Source organism: Drosophila serrata, unplaced genomic scaffold, assembly GCF_035046125.1.
Source record: "Drosophila serrata isolate PLE 108 unplaced genomic scaffold, ASM3504612v1 contig_360, whole genome shotgun sequence".
Taxonomy (NCBI): domain Eukaryota; kingdom Metazoa; phylum Arthropoda; class Insecta; order Diptera; family Drosophilidae; genus Drosophila; species Drosophila serrata.
In genome coordinates this window covers 312523-337639 of record NW_028257258.1, presented here as the reverse complement: position 1 = coordinate 337639, position 25117 = coordinate 312523, and the positions used below count along the sequence as shown (strand labels likewise).

Genomic DNA, 25117 nt, shown 5'->3' with positions numbered 1-25117 from the left:
TCAGCTTTGATTTTTATAATTTTTAAAAATATTAAATAAAGAAAGTGAACCCACGAGGCGTATGTGGAATATTCTTCCGCTGCTTTGAAGTTTTCAGTGTTGGTAAGCACTGCATGCGCTTGAGTGTATGACAGACTCCTGAAACTAGGCTCTGCAGTTGCCCATATAAGTAGGCTTCACTTTTCACATGAAGAAATGCATTTGTGTGGTTTTACATTTAATGAATTATTATAAAATGCATTTTATTTATAGAAATTGTTTAAAATTTTTGGTTAAAAGTGTAATTATATATACATATATTGGTATATAGTTAGCCTTTTTTGAGTGGTGCCACTAATTTCTATGCGTACATTTTATACATATATAAAAATAAGGTCGAGTCTCGAAGTGGATCGTTTTCGCTAGAGACCGCTAATGTTTGTTACATGTAAAAATATTAAAAATGTAAAAATTAAATCATTAAGGGCAACATTTGTTTTACTTCCTTAAGTTATAAGCCCTAAATTAAAGGCATAAAGAACATCTTTATATCTTAATTAATCGTTTACTTTATTGAAATGACCAAACCCAATAAGCGGTTCTATTCCAGGTACCACATTAATACCCTTTCTCGTGGTTAAAAGTTTAGTTATATACCTTTGCAGAGAATTACAATTTCAGTCAAAAGCTTGTAACCCATTAAAGGAATCATTTCCGACCATGTCTTGTCGGAAGTAAAATTTCTAAATTTTGTCGAAATTGTTTAAATTTTATAAGGGGTTACATCATTAAAATTTGCAAAAATTGGAAAAAAGTTTAATAATTTTAAATTTTAAATTGAGTATGCAGATTTAAAAATCTAATAAAAACTAGCATAGGAAAGTTTGCCGAATTAAAATTAATGCATTTTTGACTTAGTTTTACGATTTTTAAACTATGATTATTTCGAAAAATGGTCATATAAAAATCTGGATAAATACGAATATTTTAAGCTTAGTTAGGGTATATAATTTTCGGTAGCCCAAAGCTAGTTTACTTGCTAGTTCCAATATATTGAAAGTATTTAAATCATAATATGTTAAATGACTTCATATGGTCATATAAAAATCTGGATAAGTACGAATATTTTAAGCTTAGTTAGGGTATATAATTTTCGGTAGCCCAAAGCTAGTGTACTTGCTGGTTCCAATATATTGAAAGTATTTAAATCATAATATGTTAAATGACTTCCTTTCAAAGTGTAGACCACAGAAAATAATGCATTTTGAAGCTACACACATTTCTATACAGTTTGCAAAAATATAAATGAAATGAAATAAAAAAAATTTCAAACCATTTAGTAGCTACTAAATGAGGACGCTTCAATGGATAGGTGAACCCCTGACAAAGGGTGAACCTAGTCCCCCATCCTAGAAATGTAATTACAGGCAGGAACAAAACAATATAGCGGTGTATGCTTAATTGTGCTTATATGTATGTATCTAAAAGTGTGTTGTGCGGTGTGTGAGGGGGGAAGTGTATGGGGGCTGTGTGTGTATTATATTATTTTGTGCGCCGCCATTTACGAAAGCGACATTTTCAGTGATAAGATAACGTCGCATTGCTGAGGCCCCTCCGCTCTGTCTCTGTCACTCCCTCGCCTGCTCTCCCTCTCCCTCTCCCTCTATTTATTTATTTTTTTTTTTGCTCTATTTCTTTTTTTTAATAAAGTTTCAGTACGTTGGTGTTTTTGTTGCTGCTCTTTTTTTATATGGAAGTCACGCGTTACAAAACGACAACAGGAACAAAATCTGAAAGTCACTTCATATGGCAAAACAGTTTTTGTTTATTGCTAGGGTTGTTCGTCCGTCGAGGGTGGGGATTCACAGGGTAGAAGGGAGGGTGGGGATTGGGGGTTTGGACTGGCTGGTTCGGGGAACCACGCCTGGCTACGTGACTGTACAAAAGTGCCGCATGTCGCTGGGACCGCTCGTGCACCGCTCAAGTGGTGGCGGTGTTCACCGCGGAGGAGGAGGTACTCCATTCCGTCCAGCGGTCTGATTGATACCTCGATCGATTAGCCTTCCTCCGCGTGAAAATGTCCATATGATAACCAATTCCAAATCGATTCACCATCTGCTTAGAGTCAGCTGTTCTCATTTAATAATTGAGTCTATTAACTTTCTGGCTAAGAGCATAATCTTGGCCTAATCAGTTGTGGCACAGATTTATTCTCTCCCTAGTGAGATTTGTTATTTTTAGGCGCCGGGTCAAGGTGCCACTATCAGGAAGAAAGAGAGTGAGAGTGAGAGTGAGATTGGACCAGATAAAGTAGTGATAGTGCCAAACACATAGCCTTGTCTTTTCATACATAAGATATCAAATTCTGATAAGATATGTGCAGTTTTTTAATGTATGATTTGTGTTTTAATCTCTTGAATATATTCGTATATAAAAGAAAGGGAAAAATCAGATGGAACTTGTCGTTTGCAAAGTATTACTTTGATAACACCATTTGAAATATCATTAATTCAAAATAGGAAACCTAGTTCCTAAGAACTCTATATAATACGTTCTAATGTATCTTGACTTATATATCTTCTACATCCTCCAGTTATAGCTGCACTATAGCTCTATATTAAGGTTGATATTTGCTTAGATCTATTCCTTTGTAGATTCAAGAAACATTGAATCATTGTTTGGCAATCGTTAAGCCTGCAGCCAGAATTTGTTGACTTTAATTTCATGAGAGCTTAGACTTTAATGTTTACTTCTGGCAAACAGAGTCAACGATTCGTGCGCAAACTAGACTGGATAGATACAAAAGGGTATACGTGTTATATATACTATGTGCACTCACGAATAATTATAAAGATATCTTGAATATAGGAAAAATCTGCAAGAACCAAGAGAGATTCAGAAATACATTTTATCACGCTTCTGCCACATATGTACATAGGTTCTTATCGGTAGAGCTCTTGGAAAACGAACATTGGCACTGAATACCAACCATCTGATGCATACAGAAATCGAATTTATTCATTTCTCTGTCAATTCGTGGGGTTTCACTGATATCAAAAGGATATAGGCAGTAGCTCTGGCTTGTCATAATTGTAAGCTCTTTTCTGAATATATTATATATCCATAGTCCGCCTTTTTGCCTATATAAAGTACACAAACTTTTGTAGTCCGTAATTTACGATGATTTCATGTTCAGCCTGACGCTCGCCATTTTATGGCTCCATTTTGTTTTTGCTTTTTTATTACTATTAGAAGCGTTTTGTTTTGTTGTTCCCCTCAGCTTGCTTTTATTTTCGCACTTTTCTGGTTCGTCACTTTACGATCTGGTCCGCCTCCTCACCGTCCGTCAGGGTTATAATCCATAATTATTATTATTCTTGTGCCTCTTTTTGTAGAAATCCACCACCGACTTGGACTGGGAACGGAGCGCGTTTTAATGGAAAGTGCAAAACTTACTGTGCCAGCCACGAAATAACCACAGTCGGGTAAGATATCTGAGTATATATGATTTTTTTACATGCCCATTCCATAGATAGGCAATCTGTATCTGTGGCACGATAATGCTTATAAATAAGATAATATGATTTGATAATGGTATTTACCATATGCAGAAACCAAAGCAAGCCTCAGGTATCAGCCCGGGTTATGTAACATAAGTCGCTGTGAGTTTCTGCAAGGTAATTTTCTACAGTATATAAGAGTTTTTCCTTTGGTTTCCCTCTGGATTTTCCTTGTGTGGTGCACCTAATTAAATGTTTGACAGCTGGCCAGGGACTTATTTAGTGTGAAAATGCTACGATTTCAGACCGTGTAGGTATAGTACTACTTGGCATATACATATATAGTGGATATAGTGTGGTCTGCATTCCGGGTCTGAGTTGTGCAAACAGATTGCATTTTTAGAGCATATATTCCCCGCCTCTCGACCCTGTTCTTTTCTGTTTGTTGTTGACTTGACTGCTTTTTGATGTCTTCTTCGGGTGGTTACGTTGCCGTTGCTGTTGCTCTGTTTTTTTTTGTTCGAGGCCTTATCGCCAACTGACGTTTGTACTTCAGAATGTGTACTTAAGATAATGAAATCGAGGCAGAAGCACAGGCAACAGTCGGGGGTACACGTTCACATCGAGACTCGAATGAAAATACTGGTAATAATGTCAGAGCTGAAGGCGGAAAATACAACCCTGCTAGGCGACCTCGATCGGCCATAGATCACTGGTTCTGGATAAGATCGATAGGAGCTTTGAAACTGCACCTCAAAGCACCTCTATTTTGGCGACTTCTTTGAAATTCTTGGCCGAGTACTTTCCTGGTATCAGCAGCAGGCCGCACAGTTAATAAGCATATTCTAATCTAATCAGCGGATCGTTAATTAACTTCCAAAAGTTGACTTTCGCCTTCTCAAGTGTTACTTGAGCGCTGCTTTGGCAGCTGAAATTTATACGCACACAAAAGTGGTAGTATCTTATCGAAGAAGCCAAAGATCAACTTTTCCATTCCTCAAAAAAACTGTCCATTTGGCTCTTACATAAAGTGCTGATTTAGTTTTTTCCACACTTTACACATGGCTTTAAACTGGTATTCCATTCCATAGAAAACAATTCACTAAACACTTTGGGATTTTATGATATTTATGCACAGATCCACAATTCCCTGGTATTTCTCCGTTATTAGCCCTAATTAAGCACTGTTTCTTGGATATTTTCTCGTTTCATCGAGAGGAACACGCGGAGAGCCAGCCAATGTTTCCATGTTGAAAATCCCAGTTACACTCACCAACTGTGATTAGATTCCATGCCGCTGGGCGTCCAAACTTAAGGAATTACTGAAAAATTCAAATTATTATCGCTTATTATCTTGGGACATTATCAGTTCAAACACTGATATACTGATACAGACCGCGGGGAGAGCCCGGACCCGACCTGGAACTGGAACTGGGACTGGGACAGGGACTGGAGCTGGAGCTCTAACTGGCTGCAGATACCCCAAACTGATACCGATATCCTACCGGCAGCAACAACAATGCCAACGCCAGGAATTGATAGCAAATCTTCATTATCTTATAAATGGTCGCCTGCATTGGTGGTCGTGTATCGCTAAAAAGCCAAGATTAGATACTTTTATCTAGCTGGGTCAACCCCGGCCATGTTCCCCCCATCCCCCCAAGAAATCGGCGACGTCACAGATAGAGTTCTCTCCCTCCCCCCTCGAAGAGAATTATCGGTTAAGCAAATGCTCCAGCTCCCTTCTGCCGGCTCCTGCCCACCAGTTCCGGCTGGATGTTTGTCCACGCGGAGGAGGAGCAGCACCTGGGGGCTAAGTAGTTGCCACCGATTGACTTACGATTTGGGTTTGTTGGGGGGGCCTGGCCCGCCAGAGAGTTGGGGAGTCGAAATCTGCGGTAAGATACGTTAACTTATCTAAGGCCACTATCTATTCTCAGATATTCGATATGTTCGTAGTACACCTATGTACATATATATACGCCTGTATTATATGCGGAGCAACGATAGGGAAAATCACTTTGCTTGATAGGAGCAATCAGTGCGAGTGGTTTCCCTGCTTTCCCGGCTTGCCGGAGGAGCATTTCCTCGGGCAGAAGCGGAAAAGTCACATCGCGGCGAATCGGTCTTCGGTAGCACCTAAAGTTCAATCATAAATCTCTCAGGGCTAAAAACATCTCGTTCGACTCGGTTCAGTTCGGTTTTTGGAGGCTTCAATAGCCACAAAATGATGGCTCTCATAAGTAATAAATAATGTTTGCTTTTGGGGTCGCCGGAGTCGTTGCTTAACCAGCTACCAGCACCCACTCCCAGTGGCGATCCCAATCAACCCCAGTAGCCATGATTGTTAACGTTAATGGCGTCGGTTGTCGCCTCCCTGCCACGTCCCGCAACCCACCTCCCTCCCACGTCATGGTGGTTCGAGCTCCTCTTACGGATTATTTGTGGATTGCCATTGCCGGTTATAATAATGATGACTCACATTGGCCTGGCCTCGCTGGCAAACAAAGGTGCGTATATTGAACACACTCACAAAGCCGAGGAGAGAAGAGAATAAACTGCCAATGGCAGAGGAGTATACGAAGCCATCTCCCAGGGCACAGGAGGAACCTGTATGGGGTCTATTTTCGTACAGAAACATATGTTAATTCAACTTAATAGCATACTAAGTCAGAGCTAAGTAGATATAGGCAGAGCAGGAATTGTTGTATGTCTATAGGGAATGGCTTGGAGTCATGATTGTTCTTTACTTTATCTATAGAAAAGTTGGATATTATTATATATTATTTATTATATATATATATATTTATTACAGTACAGACAGAAACATTGATAGATTTGAATTAAGTCTGGTCATAATATAAATTACACGTCTATAGGTATAAATATGTAGGTTAGCTATATATCTCTATTTTCGAAACTATATTGGTTTCAAGTATTTATACTGTTATTAATACAGTTTTTAATATATCCTAATATGCTGCTTTACTTAAGAAACCAAATTTTAAAGGATTTCTTTCCTCATCTTTTGTATAATACCTTCTTTGTATCTATTCTGCTATCTCTTAAAATTGTCATTTAGTCATAACCCTATGATATAACCCTACAAATACTAGATGATTTACAAAACTTGTAAATTTAAGAAACCTAAAACTTACACAAGACTTATCTATACAATATATTTACTTGCTTTCATCGAGATTAAGGTTTTCCTTGACTTCCACCAAGAACTTGAAACAATAACTCTCCTTTCTTCTCTGATATCTGAACTTTCTCCTGAGTCACGCAAAAGATACATCACTGGCCGAGTGCACCCCGATTCATAAATATAAAATATATGGAATGAAGGTTCGTTAACCAAGTGACAACTCTGCGAAGTGTAAACAAAGAAAGCTTTACATTGGGCTACTCCCGATCCTGCTCCTGCTCCTCCTGGCTTCTTGGTTTCCTTTCAATCTTCATAACTCATGTCCAAAATGTCGGTAGCATGCCTTGGGCCAGATGATTTATGACCCCGTCCAGACCCAGGCGGGTTAATAGAATTTACTTGAACCCAATTTGCTTGCCCAGAATGCCATCGAGGGGAAGAGCCATTATAGCTCCACCACTTTCATTTCCACTTCCATTACCATTTTATTTCATTGAGCCACGCCATTGCCTGGCCTGGCCGGGATTGGGCAACAAATCGGGGTGGGATCGGATACGTATTACGTATGTACATCACCATCGGTTCCACCCCTGCCGTCGGCTATAATTAAAACTATGGCGCACGCCTTTGTTGGCGCTCGGCGTTTAATTTCCAAAGAGTTCTTCCCCTTATCGGACCAGTTCGACCGCCAAAACAAAAGTGGATAGAACGTAGAAAGAAACAAAAATATAATATTACTATGACAGAAAATTGTACAATATATAAATTAAATTCCTTAGCGTCAGCGTTCCAGCCACTGATCGGCGATACTGTCAACTGGCCAAGAACACTTATATGTATGTATGGCCAGATAACTTTTGGGCTTTGACTTTGCTTGCTGGCTTGCTTGGCGCACACCACTTGAAACTGCACGGATGTGGACAAGTTGAAGGGTGTGCGATTCCCCGCAAACGATACCAAGTGGAGCGGTATGGAGCGGTATGGAGTGGAGCGGTCAGCAATCTTAAGTCTCCGTCTCTGTCTGGTTTGCCGCCCCCTAAGTCCTGTGTCTTAGGGTCGTAAATTCGCCGGTAAAGCGCCCAAAAGCTAGGTGAGGCGGTGCCATCAATTAGGGTATTAATTGCCCCGGCTCTGCCAGGTTAAAGCCTCTGCAGTGAGTCAGTTCTGGTTTTCCAGAAGTCAAGTTCTACACATAGCTAAATAAATAATTATTAATTATATTACTGACACTTCATTCATTAACAACGAAACAGAGACTGGAAAATGTTAAAGAACAACCTATAGACTTATATACTTGAGTAGGTTGCTTAAAAATACATCATAATACATTTTTTCATATTATGAGATATATATTTCAAAATATATATTTCTCCAGGTGCAGCTGCTTTTTTTTAGGTGTCTCTAAAGTCGATTCCTACTCTGGTATTAATCGTTTGTAATGTTGAATTCGTGTAGCGCCATTTGTAAGGCGACTTGGAGCTGTCTTGGCTTGGGGATCGAATGAGCGAATGATTCCGGGCCTAGCGGGGGCCTTGGTTTTGCATTGCTGTCAGCTTTTTGAGTGATTAATCACTGTGAAGATATTTTGCGACACGCAGCAGCAGCTACTACTTGCAACGGCAAGCTATTAGATACTTTTTTGTCTGCCGTCTTTGCTCTTAAGATTTGCCCATGATTTATGCGCCACATGAGTTGCAACAATTAAAATTATCGCACCAAGTAATTTCCATTCACGGGAGATGGAGGAGGAGGAGGAGCTGCCCGTAATTGTGGCATTATAAGCAACTCTTTGGGGGGACGTCTCTTGCATGTTAATGGCCGTCATATATCTGCTTGCTTTATGACTTTAACTATAAACAATTTATGATTTGCTGGGCCGGAGCTGTGTTACCTTGGATGGATGTCCCAGATATGTGGGTAATGCCCAGATTGTGGATTTTCAAAGGAGTGAAAGCTGGATAGATTAACCCTACAAGTAATTGATCATGAAAGAAAGATTTGAGAGAGTTTACCCACAAAGTATCTTTCAATCACTCGACTTGAAATCTCCAGCTTCGATCTGACTTTTGAGGGGTTTTGCAATATTTGTGCTCCCAGCACCTGATCCTCAGCCACGTGTGTTTGTCCCGATCGATTCGAGTATCAATGTATCTGTCGATTTCATTAGTTGCAACACTCGAGAGCCAAACGATTGTGCTGAAGTGGGAATGTGGAGCGGATTGGAGCTTGTTGTCAAAGCGGCCCACATTCGAGACCGTGCAGGAAGGGGTCATATAAGACCCCAGACAGCGACAGGTCCCCATGTGGAGACCCACTTTTCCGGACCCCCAGGCCCAGGCCCAATCCAAAAGGCATTTTGTTGACGTTGACTAACGCCTGGCCGTGTGTTTATTAGTTTGCCAGAAAAGTGTTTTATGGCCGCAATTAGAAAATGCGCTAGACTAAATTGCACAATTGACAAACAGGGTGGATGGGAATGGGAATGTGGTTGTAGATGGGGATGGGAATGGGCATGGGAATGGGGATGGGTTCTATGCCGGCTGGTTGGTGCCTCTTGACGCCACTCTTCGGAACATCAACTTCGTAACTCGGAGCCGAGCACGCAGGCGCAATTTGTAGCTCACGGATACTTATCTCTCGAACCTTATCTGCTCCGGCTGCGGTGTGCGGCGATAAGATAACCAATACCGCTCGAAGTAAATCATAATGCACGCATACGAATGCAGAGCGGCACCCACACAGGTGTGGGTCCGCCCAACCGCAGAGGTGCTATGTACGCGACGGTACCTCATCGGTGTGTGTGCGCCTAATTGGGCGGCAAAGGTGAACGCGCGGCGGGCACCGCAGTGCGTTGTCGTCGTTGCCGTTGCCGTCGTCGTCGTTGTTGTCGTCGCCAGTCGTAGCCAGCGAGGAGGTGCTCAGCCAGCCCGGGCCCAGAACCCAATAGCACCCAGAACCCAGAAAAAAACAGTACCCCTAACTCAGAGCCCGGCCAGAGTTGGTCTCGAAAAAATAGCACTCGCTAAAGATTGCGCGCGGAATTCAACCGATTTGCTCCACGGATGATAAAATCAAGATTGCAGCATCCACAAAAATTTCCTCGCATTTTCGCGCCACTTTTTTAGCCCCCCAACATTGATAAAGCCAAAACACTGGACACCCCCAAAACACCACACACTGCAGTGCATGTGATAATTTTCTAAAAGAAAAAAGTGGAGTAAAGAAACACAAAACACACAAGTGATAAAGACGAAACTTAGATAAAACGCTGGCAGGAACAATCCCCGAAATAAAAATAATAGCGAATGCAATTTGATGGTCTGCAAAACTATATCAGCGGGTGTTACAATGCAGCTTAAGGTGGGTACTATACCAAATCATAAAAATTAAATATAAATAAGTGATTGAAAGGTGATACTAGTGACTGGAAAAACTGCGGGAATTATATATTTAATCAAAAGTGAAGTTATTCCAAAATTATTCTTCCATCTTATTTGCTAATATCTCTTCAAGTTGTTTTTAATACAAAGAAATTAATGTAAAACCCTCATTAATGAGGCGAGGAATCCAAAGTGGCTCATTTAAGAAAATTAAGCAACTAATCGTGAACTCTTTTAACACACGTTTAAATACCTTTTTTGAGGCTCAATTTACGAGATCTCTATAAGCCTATCTATCATTTCAACTTTGTTAATAAGACAAGATCATAAAAAGTTTTTTTACGTTTTCTCACACAAGTTCATTAAGCTAAAGAGACAAGCCATATATATCTAGAGCCATAAAAACCAGACTCTTAAAGTTTATAGATCAGCCGCCAAGCTCCAATAAATAAATAATAATTTAAGTATTAATTCATGGATTATATAAAGGGTTTTCAAAAAGAGATGCCAGTTGAAAGCAGTGTCCTTTTTATGCAATAAATCTGGCCCGATTTAATTTAAATCTTGGCCCGTAAACGGCAGCTGGCCAGGAGACTTTTCAGTTATAGCGCCGGGGAACGGGGCTCGTCAACGAGATAAGACAAATTGATTTATAATGAATGACTCATCCTAACTGAGAACGCAACTGGGATGCAGCGGCAAAACTGCGACACTTACCTTTTTTTCTGGTTCTCTCTTAAAAGAAGAAAAACCGAACCGAAAAATAGAACCCATTAAGGCAACGAAACCCAAAACGAGGCAACAAAAAAGTGAGTTAAATGTGGAAAGATTTCTAATCTTTATGAGGCCAAAAATTCAGCTGCGATCCGTGGAGGAGGTGGCGTCAAAATACCTTTGACAAAACTAACGTATAAAAAAAGGAAAAATAAAATGTGAAGCACGCTAGTCGGTCAGTTGTTTCATTCATGAAAAAAAGGACAATTCCTTGTTGGGCCTTACCTAACGCCAGCACGGATAATGTGAAATTTATGTCAATCTTATCACCTCGCCTTGGTCCTGGTCCTGGTCCTGATCCTGATCCTGGCTCCGAGCCTATCCTTCGTGGTTGGGGGTGACTTTTGTGAATGAATGCAGCAGGGATGGCAGACTCTAGGCACATTTGGGGTTACTTTCCCAGCCGGAAGTGCCCAGTTGGCCAATGGCAGGCCAGTCCCTTAACAGACGCTCAATGGCGGCATCGATAGTCGCATTTCCAGTTGCAGATACTTTTATTAGACACGCGTCGCCAGTTGACAGTTGACGGGGCTGGCTGATAGCGATAGGAGATGGACTCTCGGGGCAAAGGTTACAATGCCTTGCAATTGATGGCCCTTTAATAGAGCTGTAAATGCAGCTGTCCATAGGGTTACCGCTTATCTTTTAGCTCTTTCATTAGCCAACTGCAATGCACTTTAATTAATCGAAGGGATCTGCCAGAGTTGGGTTGATAGAGATGGGCTATGTATGACTTTTTTTTAAAAGGAAAAATCTACAAAAAGGGTATCTAACTTTCTTATATTTAATACATAAAACATACAAATTTAAATGTAGAATTGAAACCCTAAGTATTTGCAAGGATTATGTGTACTTTTAGCTTATTTATGATCGATTTTCATTATCCAGTTAAAAAGCTTAAGAGCATAGAAACATCAGTTTTCTAAAGTTAACTTCCATTCTTGTTTTTTCAAATTATAACTATTAATTATAAGCTAAGCTGAGCTTTTTCTGAATAAGGCATTGCATATTTATAGTATTGAAATTCATTTGTAATTGTTATAAAATGCTTTTCCATTAATAGTCATTTAAAAAACTGATGAAATTGGATAACACTTCTAACTTGAAATGAGTTGGAATTCTGATTGTTAATATTTAATTAATAATCTATTAATTATACGATGAATAGATTAATATTTTAAAATTGTATAATAATAACCTTTAGTTAGCGGTAGTTTTGAAAGAAACTGGCCACTTTCAATTGCTAATGAAAGTAATTTTAAATCAAATTATCGAAATTTGTATACGAACATTTTTTGACAAATCAAATTAAAAAAAAAAAACTCTTAACTCTTAATTCGGAAACCGTTCGTATGTTAGTTGTTATTAGGTTAATAAATCTGCATACTCAATTTTTGACAATTTTAACGATGTAACCCCTTATAAAATTTTGAAATTTTGAAAAAAATTTACTTTTCGACCGGACATCGCTAAATCGATTCGGCTGTTGATGTTGATTAATAATATATATGATTTATGGGGTCGGAAATGATTCCATCATTGTGTTATAAGCTTCTGATTAATACTAATACCCTGCAAAAAGGTATAAAAACTGGCAATTTTTTCGAATTATCAAAGTTTTGCAAACCTCATAATTAAGCCAGAAATGCATTAATTCCAAATCGGAAAGCTGTTTTGTATCAGTTTTAATAGCGCTAACAAATCTGCATACTGCGTTTGTTGATGCTGTTAAAAGATTCGGACTAAAATTATAATAACCTGCAAAAAGGTATAAAAACAGGCAATTTTTTAGGTAATCAGTGTTTTTCAAACATCATAGTTCAGCCAAAAATAGTTAATTTCAATTCGGAAAGCTGATCTGTGCTAATTTTTATATCGCTAACAAATATGCATACCGCGTTTTTAAATTTAAAAAACTCCATTTTTGGTCGAATTTTGACAATTTTAACGATGTTACCCCTTATCATTTTTTTGATATTTTAAAACAAAATGCAAAAATGCATTTTTCCACTAGGCATGCTCGTTCTGATTTATTTATATGATTTATAGGGTCGAAAATGAGTCCTTCTCAGCGTTACAAGCTTCTGACTAAAATTAAAATACCCTGTAAGAGTATAGGTATAGTCTAATGACAGTTTATTAAAATAGAGTAACATTTTCAGCGTTGGGTCAGACCTGCCTTTAAGTTTTGCTCAACCACAAACCCAAGCTCAACGAAAGCAAAACGAGGTGCGATTACATATAGCCAATATCTTTTGTTTATATAGATAAAGTCAGGGCATATGTATGAATATATATACCTGTGAGGCTATAGCTGTGGGTGTGACTGGGCCGATTTCATTCATAAGTTGGGCCGGCACTCCCTCGCAACGGAGTCTTGACTAAGCCAAGCAAATAGCACATGCCACTCGCCTCGGGAGGTGACTGAGAGCTTGCCCAACTTATTGTAATTCTTGGATTTATCTGTGCCCATCGATGACGTAGGGAAACCATGACCTCTCAGACTCAGTTTCACTTTCGGTTTCAGTTCCAGCAGCAGCAGCAGCGCAGCTGATTATGTACATTGATAGCGCCGGATAAGATATTGTCCGTATCGTTCGGCCGTAGTATCTTAACTTTTTGCGGTACACGGGCCCAACGGAGCATGGCACGTGCATACCATACCCTTACCTATCGTACTACTCTATATACACACTCAAAGTCGGGTTTATCTGCAGTTGGACGGCCGATTGTCAGAGTGACGTTTTGCACCACTTTATCTCGCACTCTTGCCATCCAGGGAATTCTCCGAACTTTGGCCAAAAGAAGCTATAGGCTAAGAGCTATAACTCGTAATAGGTTCTATGGACGTCATAACCTTACACGTAATATTCCCCTGAACCCAAACTTCTGTCTCATTTCCTCAATTGCCAGAATAACCAGACTTTGAACTGTACTTAGTAAGCGGGTAATTTTTCACTTTTTACGACCTGTTAACTCATCCCCAAGTTCAATGAATCACGATTGGACTTTTTTAGCTTTGGTATCCATCCACACACTCAATATATATCAATCATTTCGGACAAGTCAGCAGAACTTTCCACGTAAAATTAATCAATTATAAATTAAAGGGAAGGTCAACAAAGAGGAGACTCTAAAGAATGATTTCATTAATTTACCAATTATCAGTTTACCAAAAACAAATTTAAATACATTACTTGATTCGGAAACCTCACATCTTTAACTTTAGAATGTATTAAGGTTTTGAGTAAGTGTGGGTTTTATTCTTTAGTTATTATTATCTGATTTAGTTTTGGTCTCAAAACAGATTCTTCAAGACTAAATCAAATTTAAATTTATAACACAGAATTATGTAAATACAATACAAAGTAGAAACAATTATTATTAATATTATTAATATTATTAATATTATTAATATTAATAACCTGTGGTTTTACAAGTATACCGAGAAAGAAAACATTGAACCAATAATATATCGCCCTATTCAACAACTATAAATTAATAATAATGTAAATATAAATAATAATAAACTTATTGAAGTGTTTACAGATTTTTGTTTAAATCATATATATTATAATCAAGAAGTAACGAGACATAGAAACATTACAAGTTAGGTAAATGGTAAATATTAAGCTGTGAAAATGGATTTGCTTTATTATAATTTCTAACTTCTTTTAAATTACCATTATCCTTAAGTTTGGATTTAAAAGTTCCGCAAATTATCTGCAAGTAACATTAGGTTGTAACTTTCAAAGAACTTAAAATCATAAAACAGCTGAAACATAAAGCTTAGAAATAGACTTCATTTTCTTTATTTAAAAACCCAAAACTCCAACTCTCTGTCCCTCAATATTGGGTATTGGGTATTCCCGAATTTTTATATACTTAACATAAACTCAAATATAGTTTATGGTCATAGTTTTGGTGCAAACTCACCCGAAAGCCTTTGTTTTATATGACTTATGTGAAGAGCAGGCTGTGGTGAATCAGGTGACAGTGACGATCGCAGGTGTTGACACAAGCTTTGGGTTGGCTGTGATGGAAGTGGAAGTGGAAGTGCTGGAGGAGGTGGAAGTGCCACCCCCAATGAAATGAGGTCATAAACCGAATGCGAGTGACGTGCAGCGGGGAAGGCAAAGCGATTTTATGACCAACTTTTATTTCCGCCAAAAACCCAATACCAAATACTAAACAAGAGAAGAAACAAGAAAAAATAAAACCCCGAATAGGTACACAAAAAATGAAAATGAAACCGAGGAGACCGGGCCGCGGCGTTGCGTTTAGGGTTCTGTGGGCAAACATTTCTTCTTCTGGTGGAAATGAAGTGAAATAAAAGTGAAAAATGTGTTCGACAATGTTGACACTGAGCGGGAGAGGCGTTCGTCTCCGTTTCTGGTACTTTATGGTTGTAGGCGACAAATTGAGCTGTGACTCGAGAGCGGGCGGCGGTTCCGTTTGAAGTCCAGGTCGTGCTCAGAGTCGTCTTGGCCTGGGCTTGGGCCCGAACCGCCGCATGTTGACTTTTGTGGCGGAAATCGGGGCGGCCAGTTCGCACTGTGTGGCCGGAACTGGAGCCACACTTTTCAGCCATGTCGAGCGGGGCATTCAACACTTGTCACTTGCTCGTTGCAGATGGAAGCGCAGACAACGCAGCAGCAGCAGCAACAACAATTGCAACAGCAGCAGCAACACCAACAGCAACAGAGCCTGACCAAGCAGCAGCTCCAGTTGCTGGACAAGATCAAGCTAGAGGCCAGCAACGGAACGGAGCAGCTCTCCCAGCAGACAGCCAGCGCCCTGGAGGATCAGCAGGAGCAGCAGCAGCAGCAGCAGCAGCAAACTCCCACATCGGTGGGTGTGGGCGTTGTGGTCCAGACCAGCCAGGCGGGCGTTAGTGAGCCGGAGGAGCAGTACGTGGTGGTGCCGCGGATCCAGAGACGCATCCTTACTACAGCGGGCACACTGTGAGTTATTATATGTATTTACTTTTAATGAGTCTATGAGCTGAGTCCATAGCTGAAGCATCTTTATAATTCCTTAGTGAACTGAACGAGGCGCGGGAGGGAGAACCGAGTACCAACGCTAGCAACGGCAGCTCGGGTTCTGCGCCCGACAGCCACATCGAGTTCCAGCGCAGTTCGCACCACTCGCCCGGGGCCACCCACTACGTCCAGATGGCGCCCCGAAATGCCGAGGTGCCAGAGCAGGTCACAACGGCATCTGGAGCACCTGCGGGCACACTTTACGCTTATTCCACCGGTTCGATCATCTGCAGTGGAGACGATGTGACGGCCATTAAAATCGAGACGATTGAAAAGGGTGAAGTGACGGGCGAGTCGCAACACCAACAACAGCAGCAGCAACTCCAACAGCAGCAGCAGCAGCAGCAGCAGCAACACCAGCAACAACAGCAGCAGCAGCAGCAGTGTCCCACGCCCAACGGTGGTAACTATGGCGACACCTTGGTGATCAACAGCGAAGCGGAGGCACTGCAGCATCATCACCACCAGCAACATCAGCCGCACCAGTCACACCAGCACCAAGCGGCCGCCGTTCACATAGCCAGCAGTTCGCATGGCGGCGCTGTGCGCTTTGTTACGGAGGATGGACGCTTTGGCACCGCCGGACCAGAGACCTCCACCTCGAGTTTATACTACGAAGCACCTGTGGTGGAGGGCAGTGTCCATGCCAACGAGTCCAAGACATACGCGGACCTGGGTAATGCCTACGCCCCCTTCCCGCCCAGCTCTAGCTTTAGCAGCAATAGCTATGCGGCCGCCCTGCAGCAGACCAATACCATCTACACCGTGCCAGGAACCGGACAGTTCCTGACCAAATCCGAGGGCGGACTTAACCCACTGCGCCAGGCCGGACCGACCACCTTCCAGACGATCTCCTTTCCGGACGGCGGCAATCCCATCGAGATGTGGACGTCACCAGCCCCGCCGGAATATCAGAACGTGTCCTTCGTAAGTATACATTTTAGATTATTCCAGCTGTGGCCATAAACATACTTCCATTTTATACAGGGTAACTTCCACCCACAGGTGATCGACGAGTATGCGTCCGGCAATATGCCCACCACCCACTGGTCACCCGCTGGCGGGATCGGTCAGTACGATGCCAGTTTGGTGACCGCCTCGGCAACATCGTCGCCGAACCACGAGCTCAAATGCGAGAACTGCCACTCGCCGTATATACGCAAGGGCACCTCCGAGTACTTCTGCCCCACCTGTCCGCCCTTTATGAGGATGCCGCCGAGGATGCCGCAACGGCAGGCAAAGCCCAAGGCCGCTGCCGCCCCCAACAACCGACGCAATGGGGTAACCTGCGCCAATTGCCAGACCAATTCGACGACGCTCTGGCGTCGCAACAATGAGGGAAACCCCGTGTGCAATGCCTGCGGGCTGTACTTCAAGCTGCACAACATGAACCGGCCGCTCTCGATGAAGAAGGAGGGAATCCAGAAGCGGAAGCGAAAGCCAAAGAACAACGGAGGAGCGCCTATGCACCGGGCCCCGTTGCCAAGTAAGTGTCCCTATAAAGAGTGGTTAGCGTAGATTTCCCACAGTAAACCCCAAGTAAACCATAGACTAATCCCAACTTCTGGCCTATTCCAATTTCCTTTCACCGCAGGCATGGCGCAGGGTGTGAGTCTGATGACCAACAGTACGCTCTATCCGTCACAGGTGCCGGTGAGCATGTTAGGTGGTGGCCAGCAGAATGCCAGTCCGGAGCTGCATGACATGTCGACAACGGGACCAGCGGGTGGACCCCGAGTGGTGACCATTCCGCTGAACTCTGCGGCACCGCCCACCTCGGAGGGATCCCTAAACATGTCCGCTCGCCACCATGTGACCGGTGAGAGCCATTCGCCGTACAGCCAGCAGTCGACGCCACAGAGCCAGTCGCCCCATCTACCCAGCACGGTGACCATTAATCGCCAGATAGTCCAGCCGTAAGTCCCAAGGAACACCCCACTATTCCAGACTAATCTCTTATCCTTCTTGTTATCCACAGAGTAACCAGCATCGAGAGCGGACGCAGTTCCAACAGCGAGCTGACCCCCAGCGTAATCACGCGCACTGGACTGCCGGAGCGATCTTCGAATAACTAAGCTAATCAACTTAATTAATTTAACGTAAACCTAACCAAAACTTCAAGATTGCCAAAATATTTATTTAAGCCCTAGCCCTAGAACGTAGCGATATAAAGACCAATGTCCCAGTTAAAAGGAGGAGGTGATGTGGCCATGGGGAAGACTTGAAAAGATTCCTGGTTTCCTGAGCCCCAGCCTCCTGCTTAGTTAGTCAGCAAGTTAGATGGAAATGATTTGTGCCAACCACTTAGGATCACATCGGATCGGATGGGATCGAGTACTGTTGGACGTAGCTTAGCGAGCCCATAAAGAAGCCTACGATTTTGTATGTTTAAGACGCTCTTTTTATTCTACAAAATAAATAAGTTGTAAACGCAAGAGTCAGGAAGGGAACTTTGATGGCTCTACCAGGACGCGAAAGCCATTGTCCGTCCGATCTGGTTATATTTCATTGTCAACAATTTGGCAGCACAGCCAAATTGATCCAAATTAATTTTAATGACCCCCAGGGACCACAGAGTGAGACCGTAAAACCCCCGACAAGTCTGGACCGAGGGATCGGAGAGATCGGAGATGCCAGTTGCGAGACCCTGGGGAGCAGTGTCTAAATAGCGATTTGGTGTCATCGCTTAAAAGCCTGTCGACGCACAACGCCGCCGCCGAGTAACGCCACCGCCAGCAGCCGCTGCCTTTGATCTGCTTTCGATGGTATGGCAAAAATGCTCTGGCTCTGGCTCTGACTTCGTCTTGGACTCTGCCACCCGAAGATGGAGTCCCAAATCCAGTTCTCCTCGATGCCCGAATCCCCATACCACCCTCCCCCCGCCCCACCAAAAGGAGGCACAATATTAACGCCTTGTCCAGGGGTCTTCGCTCGGGGACTCGCCACTCTTTGTCCGAGCCTTCTTTTTGTTTTTGGCGTACGCTCGATCAATTAGGCAAACTTGTTTTACGACCGCTTTTATTAGAGTCCGCTCTGGCCGGCGCTCCAAGTTAACCGAAACGCAGGCCGAGACCAAGAACGAGACGGAGGAGTCCCAGAGCTCCGTTGGCCAGCGACCGGGTGTACTGGGTGCGAATGAGTAATGAGACGGCGGTCCCAGCACCCGGCAGCTATGGAATGTGTTTGTAAAAATTATGTGCGCAGCGTCAAGTTGTGCAAGTGGAATGGAATGGAAGAATCCATGGCATCGAATAGATTGGTATAAAAATGGATCTAGCCAGATCTGGTAGAGTACTATTTTTGGGCATTTCTAGTAAATGGATTCAGGAACTTTTGAGGCAGAGTTCCGTGTGAAAAGTAGAGCTCATTATATAGACAGTTTTTGTTAAATTAAAGCAAAAAAATCCCAAGGAAACCAAGTCAACCCAAGTAAACCAAGTCTTTAATTTTTTGTTTATTGAAAGAATAGTATAATTATTTCAACTATTTATATATTTTTCCGATAGAACTTTTTAGCAAACAAAACCAAGCATTTTTAGACCTTTGCAGGGTGAAGGAGTCATTTCCGACCCCATAAATCATATATATTCATGAGCAGCATCAATAGCCAAATCGATCTAGCCATGTCTGGTCAAAATGTAAATTTTTGAGAATTTTTCAAAATTTCAAAATTTTATATTTATATTTATATTTGAGTATGCAGATTTTATAACCTGGTAAAAACTAACATAGGAACGCTCTCCGAATCGAAATTAATGCTTTTTTGGCTTAGTTATGAGTTTTTTTTTATCTTTGATTGGTTCAAAAAATTTGCCTATAAAAATATTTTAAATAATGTGAATATCTTAAGTTTATGATCAAATTGCAATGCGATCCAAAAAATGTTATAGCTAAGTGCAAGGGTATATAAAATTCAATTTAGCAGTCATTTTTCTTTCTTGTTTCATTTTGTAACTCTACATTTAGAATATTTATTAATAATATGATTGTTAAAAGCTAACCCCTTGTTTATAACAATCACACTGGAAAGAAGTGCTACCGGAATACGCTTGCTAATTAGCCTCGTCGGGGCCATAAAGTATATCGGAATCGCAATTGCATTTATGCTTTAATAACTTGCTGTCCATAATAAGCGTACCACTAATTGCCGCCGCACCTGTGGCCAGGCGGCACATCCTCGCGCGGCGTCATCGGATTGAAACATTAGCGAACGGACCAGGCCAGTGCAGGCCAACCTGTTCCATTTTCCCAATTGCAGGCGAGGCAGGGGAGACCGTAAAATAATAATTCAATGTGACAGGCAACAAGATACGACACCGGGCGCCATTTTTCAGATGCCACTCCCCGCCATGACTCCGCTCCGCCGAGCTTCCCATCCACCTGACACACTGGCAACAACGCTTCTCGGACATTATCGCTGGAATTATGACAGACTGGGAACGCGGGAATCCGCTAATCTCCGGAGCCTTGCATGCATTTGAATTTCTATTAAGTTAATTGCAATTGGCCAAGGCGAACGCGCATTTGCTCATGTCCAATAACAGTTAAGCCGCCGCGAATAACGATTGTTTCCAGATAGGATCCGGATGGGGTTTTCCGAAGCCCTGGTCATTCCATCTTGGCATAAAAGCCAACATAAAGTTGAAACTGTCAACTCTCAACTCCCCCATTCCTTCGGGGCATTTAATTAGCCAGCGTTGACCACCTAGCACGGCGGCCTCTTGAACCCGGCTCGAACTCGGACTCGAACTCGGACTCAAACTCGATCCCAATTCCGAGGCGCCACTTAGCCAACTTCAAAGGGACAGCCGCAGTCAGGGCTTGGTTGGTGGCTTAGCGGCTGGATCGGTGGTGGTGGATTGCGGGCATCTTCTCCGCTGGGCTGCAAGCTACCATCATCGCCAGCGTCATCTTCATGGCTGGCATTACAAATCGACAAACGACACGAAAATGCGCTTTAACAACGCGCAGTTAAAATAGATAAAAGCCGATAGTCAGACGCCGCCGCAAGTCAGCCAAAGCAGACCCATGCGATGGGTTTTCCAGAGAGAGCAAGGAGCCCCTCCCGAGATCGGTTGTATCATTTTTTGTTTTTGGCCAAAAGCTTGACCGATCTAATACAGGCAGATTAAAATAAAAAATGGTTTCTATTAGTTACCTATATATTTAAGCTTTCCAGACATTCCTCTTGCTATATTTTATTAATTAAAGCCGAAGCTAAAGTTGATTAGATTTTAGATATATGAGTAAAGTTTTATTATCTATCAAAGAGTGAGTGAGATCTATTAGTCTTACATTAGCTTTGATTGATTTTAAAATTGGGAACTGTGGTGATAGTATTTGACTATATAAATCAAAAATTAATCTAAGAAATAAAGAAAACAGTTTTAAAAGAACTATGAGAAAAGTAACTTAATAATAGAAATAATTTTAGTAAGTAACTGAGCGTAATATAATTTATTAAATGTATTTATATAGAAACCTCCCTTTACTTAAAACCAGAATTATATAGGTTCTAAAGCCCTCTTAGTCACTATCTCTGTAAAACACTTACCAGGTTCTTTCCCCTTAACTCCATTGAAATTGTTATTAATATTATTATTATTAACCACTCCCCACTCATTACTTCGGGTTATAGCTACAAGTCCCTTGTTCAATCCTCCAACCAAAGCCATCATCTTATACAAAAGACACACCCAGAGATCCAGTGACGTCACAAGAGTTGCAGGCCAGAGCAATCGAGTGACTTTGAATTCTAGGAAAATATATCGAAATTCCAAGAATTCACACGAAACACAAAATGCGATTGCCTTGGATGAGGCCGAGAACCGGGAATGGGGGGATATGGGTTAAGGTATTCCCTTGTCTCTACGCCCTTATCACAACTCACGCGCGTCTCGTTCCATTTCGGGTTTCGGTTCTCGGACTCTCGGACCCGAAATCACATTATCTTCTACCTTCTGCCTTCTCCGTTCACCATTCCTCCGTTCCGAGATGGCGACGCAGCTAATGGATATGCCGCATCCCAATCCACATTCACATCCACACAGGCACAGGTCGCTATATGGTATAACATATCACAGATGACGATGATGATGATGATGATGGGCCGCTCTCTTGTCGCTTTCCGCAGACGCCGCCGCTGGAGGAAGATTGAAGATGCGGCGCTTATCGAGGAGGAAGGCAGAGACCGAAAAGATGAGGCCCGAAAAGAGTTCAGGATAGGAGTCGCAGTCTCAGTCCCATCTCCTCCGCATATTTCTGTGCCTTTGCTTATCGGCCGAGGCTGCAGACTTACCCATTCCCCGCCGTCGCCGTCGGTGCATTTGCATCACGGAATGCAACCTGGCCAAAATGAGGTGGAGCGGGGGGCAAGAGGAAAGGGCGCTCCAGCCTTGAGTCCAGAACTGTGGCGCCAAAGGAAGCGTTGAAAATGGTACTTGATCTTGATCGCGATGACTCCTCTCTCTCTGTTTCTTTGGGAGAACCAAGGGGCAGAATCTGGTGACTGTAATTTAGACGGCGCCTCGATCCTTGTTTCACACTAATGCACTTGCAGCTTTTAAATGTCACCAGAGGCACTCCCTCAGCCGGATCGGAGACCGGCCCTCCAGCTAGGCCACTTTGCGATCATGTAATCCCCTCGGTTTGGCCTTCACTCAGAGGCAGTTGCTCGTGTGTATTCAATTGGAATAATTAGTGATATCAGTTTGGATTTCTTCAAGCTTCAGTGCAATTTCAGCAATGGCAGAGAAATTAATACCAATTTCTGGTGGTTATGTAAGCTAATGCGTAATATAAGTCAAAGTAATTTACAAGCATAGTAGATAAAATAAATAAATTAAATAAATATATATATTATAGAATTCCAATTATATTATTCATATGGTAATGATAGTTATGTACATCAATATTTGTATAAATAATGTAAATAAATATTTAAAGAGTCCTAGAGTTTTCAGTTAAATCATGTTAACCTTTCCATTCATTAATCTTATGTGATAAGTAAACAAATTATAATTTTCAAATACAATGTAAGCACATCCAACAAAGCAAAGCCTCCATTTATAGCTTTTCTAATTGGCTTACCATTACTTTATGGTCATCATGTTAAGATCAGTCACCAGGACGACACTATATTAAGACCATAAGTGATAAATTTTATGATCATCACGAATACTTAACAACTTTGTTGGCAGGCGCCACCTTAGCCATACAAAAGAAGCGCAAAGAGCCCAGATATTGGCCATAACAATTACAATGTATGGCTTCCACTTATGGACAGGATCGCTCATATCGGAACCGAGGCCAAATCTATGACTGGCATCCTGCTCAATTAAGAGCCTGCTAAAATCTCGCAGGGCTTTTCATTAGTTTATCGAACGGTCGCGGCCTGGGGGAAATATTTCAAATGCTGCCCCCAAAAGTGGTTCCAACCAGGTGCAATTAAAGGTATCCTCGTCCTTCTTCGACTGCGAGGCTCTTGGGCAAGTGGCGCCGCCGCTTTTGCAGACCCTTCAACGTGAGAAAATTCCGCTTGGAATTATATAGGCAAAATGTCTCGTTATCGAGCGCCAGCATACCTGAACAAAAATGTATGTGCGTATGCTTGAGATAGTGGCCAAGAACCACTGCCACAGCCAACAAAAAGCGTAAATGTCAAAACGCCAAAATTAATTGCAATGGCAGTGCCGTGGATAAGGCCTCAGATGGAGGCACAACGGCCAGAGGCCGGGCCATGTTGCCACTTCAAGGAGCTGGAGTTGGAGATGGAGCTGATGGCTGGGCTGTATATGGAGATGGAGTCGCAGCCAGGGTCCAGACCTGGCCACAGGCCACAGCCCACTTTTTGGTCGTCACGAAGACGTGCTTGCGATTGGGTGGAGATCAAGGGTGGAGCTCAAGGGGATCCAGGATTAAAGGTTGTATGTCATAAAGATTGCCAAGAAGACTTAACTAATCATTTCCATTTTCTAAATCACTATTTTTGTCTGAATATCAAATTAATTATACTATTTAGGAAGGCATTGTGTAACTTAAATTTAAGTCCTTAAATTACCACCTGAATACCTTTTCCAGATAAATTAATTATACTATTTTAGAAGGCATTGTGTAACTTAAATTTAAGTCCTTAAATTACCTCCTGAATCCCTTTTCCAGACGCCACTGCATCTCTCTTTCTTGGCCACCATTACAAATTCTACCACTTCTGACCCTGCTGCGACGGAGTGGCGGCTTCTGCCCCAGGCAGCAACCTCTGCACGCCACACGCCACACCCCAGAGCCAAACCAAAACCAAAAACCAAAAAACCAGACCCGGACCTGGCCCCCGGTTTGGCAGCGGGTCTTTGGTTGTCATGGTTGTCGCGGTGGTTATCGTGCCTGGAAATCAGCAGGACGCCGATGCGGCCCAGCCGGGACAGCCTGCAACGGAAACCAGTTTCATGTGCCACACAGTGCTGGGCCCCATTTTGAGGTGGAGTCGTCTCTGAGGCAGCCGCTTTGCGATTGGCCAGACATTGGCCTGGGAGTGTGCCCCGTCCTCCAATCCCCTCTGGCCCTCCGTCTGGCGTTCGTTCATTAAAGCTTCGCATAAATTTTGTTGCATGTTTGCGGCGCTTTATGTCCGTGCGGCGGAGTCCGTCCGGGTATCGCACGGCTACACGCATTTCAGGTCCAATTCATTTGCAGTCCGATGTGGCTGGCTTTTTAGAAGCCCCCCTCCAAGCCCCCTGAATGAGCTTTTCCTCATACACTAGGAGAAAATATTCATTTACGTATGGGAAAGTATCAAATTGAAGGATCTTATCTTATAAAACTTAGCCCCTCAAAAGTAATTATAATAATAATGTTGTTAATATATAAGTCAGAGGTTACTTTAGATAATATAATCTTACATGATTGCAGTCAGTTTCTTTCAGTGCATCGGAAAACTGGTAGAGGCAAACGCATTTCGTGTCTGTGTCCGCCTTTTTTCTTTATGATTTGAACTGCTCGTATTTTGGCAGTTCCTATAAATAATTGAACTTTATCGTCCGCCAGCCTGCTCGCCATTTAATAAATTTAATTTGTGGTAATTGAACATTTGGCTGTGGCCAGACTCGGACACGAAAAGAAGCAGAAAAACTTATCAATTGAAATTGTCCATTTTTCAAGGATGACGAGTAATTAATAAAAGCAGGAAGTTTCTGGGTGCGTACTAAAATCAGATCACATTATTTCGGGGTTTTCTGAGGAGAATGTGTCATGCCGTGACAATCTCAAGAACTGATTCTGCATAATTTATGACTATAC

The 25117-nt window shown here is 42.3% G+C and overlaps 1 protein-coding gene across 3 annotated transcripts; it reads left to right on the top strand.

Annotated features, from left to right (window-relative positions):
- Window positions 1-2929: 2929 nt before the first annotated feature.
- GATAe (endoderm-specific GATA factor) lies at window positions 2930-18258 on the top strand. Of its 3 annotated transcripts, XM_086838855.1 has the most exons (7): window positions 2930-3071; window positions 3375-3464; window positions 15414-15745; window positions 15823-16750; window positions 16811-17309; window positions 17418-17739; window positions 17802-18258. In XM_086838855.1, exons 3-7 carry the CDS (start codon window positions 15414-15416, stop codon window positions 17896-17898), a joined length of 2178 nt encoding a protein of 725 aa, XP_086694981.1. In that variant the 5' UTR covers window positions 2930-3071; window positions 3375-3464; the 3' UTR covers window positions 17899-18258. The 3 variants fall into 3 exon arrangements, with proteins under 3 accessions (XP_086694981.1, XP_020818357.2, XP_020818356.2); XM_020962698.2 differs by lacking the exons at window positions 2930-3071; window positions 3375-3464 and adding an exon at window positions 9716-9987 and having other exon boundaries at window positions 16829-17309; XM_020962697.2 differs by lacking the exons at window positions 2930-3071; window positions 3375-3464 and adding an exon at window positions 9716-9987.
- The last annotated feature ends 6859 nt before the right edge of the window (window positions 18259-25117 follow it).